Below are 5,000 nucleotides of genomic sequence, written 5' to 3'. Positions count from 1 at the left end.
TTGTCGACAAAGGAGCCGAACCCCAGACGCAGATCACTGGAATGTTCTCTCATACGGTTGGACAAGGCCACGCCCACCTTCTTCAGCTGGACCAATAGGGATTCATCAGGAAGTGTTGTTCACATTTACATATTTTACATCCAACCAATCAGGGTTGAGATGTCAAAGGTTAGAGTAAACACGTAGCTCAGCTAATAAAATAAATCATTGATTCATTAATACATTTATTTCAGTTGAAATCGTATTTGTTAATGTACATTTGGGCACCAGAGTGGCGCAGTTTGTCTAAGGCACTGCTTCTCAGTGCACGAGGTGTCACTATAGTCCCTGGTTCAAATCCTAATCACATCTGGCTGTGATTGGGAGTCCCATAGGGTGGCGCACAATTTGCCCAGCGTCGTCCGGGGTAGGCCGTCATTGTAAATAAGAATTCATTCTTAACCGACTAGCCTAGTTAAATAAATAATAACTATAAATATTTTAAGTATAAAATGTACATGATGCAACCAGTCACTCACCAGGTCCAGGTTGTCCTGCATGGATGCTGATACATCCACCAGGTAGTACAGATCAACAGGATACCTCTCTAACTGCTGGACTGCTACTACCACACTGGCCTCAGCACCTACACACAGTGTCATGTTGATTTGGACGCAGCACTTAAAACCAGGAAATAAAGCTCAGGACAATATATGTACAACAATCAGAAAATCCATCTTAAAGTGAACTTACATCATGATGTACATTATAACAGGTCTGTGTGCAAACAGCCAATTGGTGAGTTACTCTGCCCCTCACCTGGTCGGAGTGTGAGTGTGATCTCTCCAGGTGAAACCTGGGTTCTGCTGGTCGTAGGGTTGACCTCCACCATGACCTCTGGATTCTCTATGAATTCTAGGCCACACCCTCTCCTGGTCAGGGTCGCTGCCAGGTCACAGCGCTCTCCCACCTCAGCTCCATCCAGGAAACCCTGTTAGGGGTCAGAGGTCAGATGTCAAAGGTTAGAGGGAAGCTGGGCTTCCTTTTAAACTGTTGACCTTTAAACAGGTCAACATTCACTTTACAAGGCCGCAGGGCCAGACGGATTACCAGGATGTGTACTCCGAGCATGAGCTGACCAACTGGCAAGTGTCTTCACAGACATTTTCAATAATACCTACATGTTTCAAGCAGACCACCATAGTCCCTGTGCCCAAGAACACCAAGGTAACATGCCTAATTGACTACCAACCCGTAGCACTCACATCTGTAGCCATGAAATGCTTTGAAAGGCTGGTCATGGCTCACATCAACACCATTATCACATAAACCCTAGACCCACTCCAATTTACATACCGCCCCAACAGATCCACAGATGACATAATCTCTATTGCACTCCACACTGCCTTTTCCCACCTGGACAAAAGAAGCAGCTACGTGAGAATGCTGTTCATTGACTAGAGCTCTGCGTTCAACACCATAGTGCCCACAAAGCTCATCACTAAGAGCATCCTGACTGGCTGCATCACCGCATGGTATGGCAACGGCTCAGCCTTCGACCGCAAGGTGCTACAGAGGGTAGAGCATATGGTGCAGTACATCACTGGGGCCAAGCTTCCTGTCATCTAGGACCTCTACACCAGGCGGTGTCAGAAGAAGGCCCTAAAAATTGCCCAAGACTCCAGCCACCCTAGTCATAGATTGTTCTCTCTGCTGCCACACGGCAAGCGGTACCAGAGTGGCAAGTCTAGTTCAAAAGGCTTCTTAACAGCTTCTAACCCCAAGCCAAAAGACTCCTGAACAGCTAATCAAATAGCTACCCGGACTATTTTTTACGCTGCAGCTACTCACTGTTTATTATGTATTATCTAAGCATAGTCACTTTACCCACACCTACAGGTACATATTACTTCAATTACCTCAACTAACCTGTACCCCCGCACATTGACTCTGTACCAGTACCCCCTGTATATAGCCTCCACATTGACTCTGTACCGGTACCCCCTATATATAGCCTCCACATTGACTCTGTACCGGTACCCCCTGTATATAGCCTCCACATTGACTCTGTACCGGTACCCCCTGTATATAGCCTCCACATTGACTCTGTACCGGTACCCCCTGTATATAGCCTCCACATTGACTCTGTACCGGTACCCCCTGTATATAGCCTCCACATTGACTCTGTACCGTAACACCCTGTATATAGCCTCCACGATGACTTTGTACCGTAACACCCTGTATATAGCCTCCACATTGACTCTGTACCGGTACCCCCTGTATATAGCCTCCACATTGACTCTGTACCGTAACACTCTGTATATAGCCTCCACATTGACTCAGTACTGGTACCCCCTGTATATAGCCTCCACGTTGACTCTGTACCGGTACCCCCTGTATATAACCTCCACATTGACTCTGTACCGGTACCCCCTGTATATAGCCTCCACATTGACTCTATAACGTAACACTCGGTATATAGCCTCCACATTGATTCTGTACCGTAACACCCTGTATATAGCCTCCACATTGATTCTATGCCATAACACTCTGTATAGAGCCTCCACATTGACTCTATACCGTAACACTCTGTATAGAGCCTCCACATTGACTCTATACCGTAACACTCTGTATAGAGCCTCCACATTGACTCTATACCGTAACACTCTGTATAGAGCCTCCACATTGACTCTATACCGTAACACTCTGTATATAGCTTCCACATTGACTCTATACCGTAAAACACTCTGTATATAGCCTCCACATTGACTCTATACCGTAACACTCTGTATATAGCCTCCACATTGACTCTATACCGTAACACTCTGTATATAGCCTCCACATTGACTCTATACCGTAACACTCTGTATATAGCCTCCACATTGACTCTATACCGTAACACTCTGTATATAGCCTCCACATTGACTCTATACCGTAACACCATGTATAGAGCCTCCACATTGACTCTATACCGTAACACCATGTATAGAGCCTCCACATTGACTCTATACCGTAACACTCTGTATATAGCCTCCACATTGACTCTATACCGTAACACTCTGTATATAGCCTCCACATTGACTCTATACCGTAACACCATGTATAGAGCCTCCACATTGACTCTATACCGTAACACCATGTATAGAGCCTCCACATTGACTCTATACCGTAACACTCTGTATAGAGCCTCCACATTGACTCTGTACCGGTACCCCCTGTATATAGCCTCCACATTGACTCTGTACCGTAACACCATGTATAGAGCCTCCACATTGACTCTATACCGTAACACTCTGTATAGAGCCTCCACATTTACTCTGTACCGGTACCCCCTGTATATAGCCTCCACATTGACTCTGTACCGTAACACCATGTATAGAGCCTCCACATTGACTCTATACCGTAAAACACTCTGTATATAGCCTCCACATTGACTCTATACCGTAACACCATGTATATAGCCTCCACATTGACTCTATACCGTAACACCATGTATAGAGCCTCCACATTGTTATTTTAGCTCTTTTATTTTTTAGATTATTTATTAAATGTTTTTCTTCTTAACTCTTATTTTTTCTTAAAACGGCATTGTTGGTTAAGGGCTTGTAAGTAAGCATTTCATGGTAAGGTCTACCTACACCTGTTGTATTTGGTGCATATTACAAATAAAACGTGATGTGATTTGATTTGATTCTACATACATCAGTAGCTCTCTTTCATTTGACTGGATATTTTAAAGGACTCTTATTTCACAGCCAGTATTCAAGAGTTTTCTATACAACGTTCCTGTAATCAAGCAGTAAAACATGGTCCGGATTATCTGACACAGACTAAAACTAGTCCAGGACCAGGCTGAATCTGTGTCTGGGAAACATACCCTAGAGTCTGTAGCTCCGGCCCACTTGGTTATGTTTAGTCCCTCCAAGCCAGTCACACAGGGACATAGTCCCTCCAAGCCAGTCATACAGGGACATAGTCTCTCCAAGCCAGTCATACAGGGACATAGTCTCTCCAAGCCAGTCATACAGGGACATAGTCTCTCCAAGCCAGTCACACAGGGACATAGTCTCTCCAAGCCAGTCATACAGGGACAAAGTCTCTCCAAGCCAGTCATACAGGGACATAGTCCCTCCAAGCCAGTCATACAGGGACATAGTCTCTCCAAGCCAGTCACACAGGGACATAGTCTCTCCAAGCCAGTCATACAGGGACATAGTCCCTCCAAGCCAGTCATACAGGGACATAGTCTCTCCAAGCCAGTCATACAGGGACATAGTTTCTCCAAGCCAGTCATACAGGGACAAAGTCTCTCCAAGCCAGTCATACAGGGACATAGTCCCTCCAAGCCAGTCATACAGGGACATAGTCTCTCCAAGCCAGTCATACAGGGACAAAGTCTCTCCAAGCCAGTCATACAGGGACATAGTCCCTCCAAGCCAGTCATACAGGGACATAGTCTCTCCAAGCCAGTCATACAGGGACATAGTCTCTCCAAGCCAGTCATACAGGGACATAGTCTCTCCAAGACAGTCACACAGGGACATAGTCCCTCCAAGCCAGTCATACAGGGACATAGTCCCTCCAAGCCAGTCATACAGGGACATAGTCCCTCCAAGCCAGTCATACAGGGACATAGTCCCTCCAAACCAGTCATACAGGGACATAGTCTCTCCAAGCCAGTCATAAAGGGGACATAGTCTCTCCAAGCCAGTCACACAGGGACATAGTCTCTCCAAGCCAGTCATACAGGGACATAGTCCCTCCAAGCCAGTCATACAGGGACATAGTCCCTCCAAGCCAGTCATACAGGGACATAGTCTCTCCAAGCCAGTCATGGGACATAGTCTCTCCAAGCCAGTCATACAGGGACATAGTCTCTCCAAGCCAGTCACACAGGGACATAGTCCCTCCAAGCCAGTCACACAGGGACATAGTCCCTCCAAGCCAGTCATACAGGGACATAGTCCCTCCAAACCAGTCATACAGGGACATAGTCCCTCCAAACCAGTCATACAGGGACA

At 46.2% G+C, this 5,000-nt stretch overlaps 1 protein-coding gene across 2 annotated transcripts in view; it reads right to left on the bottom strand.

Moving 5' to 3' along the window:
• LOC129830756 (integrin beta-8-like) overlaps nt 1–5,000 on the bottom strand; it is a 34,606-nt gene that overhangs the window by 24,355 nt on the left and 5,251 nt on the right. For both annotated transcript variants that reach the window (XM_055893448.1, XM_055893447.1), the window contains exons 3-5: nt 799–970; nt 519–625; nt 1–86 (exon numbers count right to left, since the gene is read on the bottom strand). The exon at nt 1–86 is cut by the window's left edge and continues 54 nt beyond it. In XM_055893448.1, the coding sequence (XP_055749423.1) occupies nt 1–86; nt 519–625; nt 799–970 (365 nt within the window). The remainder of the gene's footprint in view (nt 87–518; nt 626–798; nt 971–5,000) is intronic.

Source organism: Salvelinus fontinalis, chromosome 32, assembly GCF_029448725.1.
Source record: "Salvelinus fontinalis isolate EN_2023a chromosome 32, ASM2944872v1, whole genome shotgun sequence".
Classification (NCBI taxonomy): domain Eukaryota; kingdom Metazoa; phylum Chordata; class Actinopteri; order Salmoniformes; family Salmonidae; genus Salvelinus; species Salvelinus fontinalis.
The sequence above is the reverse complement of the archived record's forward strand: the minus strand, read 5'-3'. Positions and strand labels throughout refer to the sequence as shown.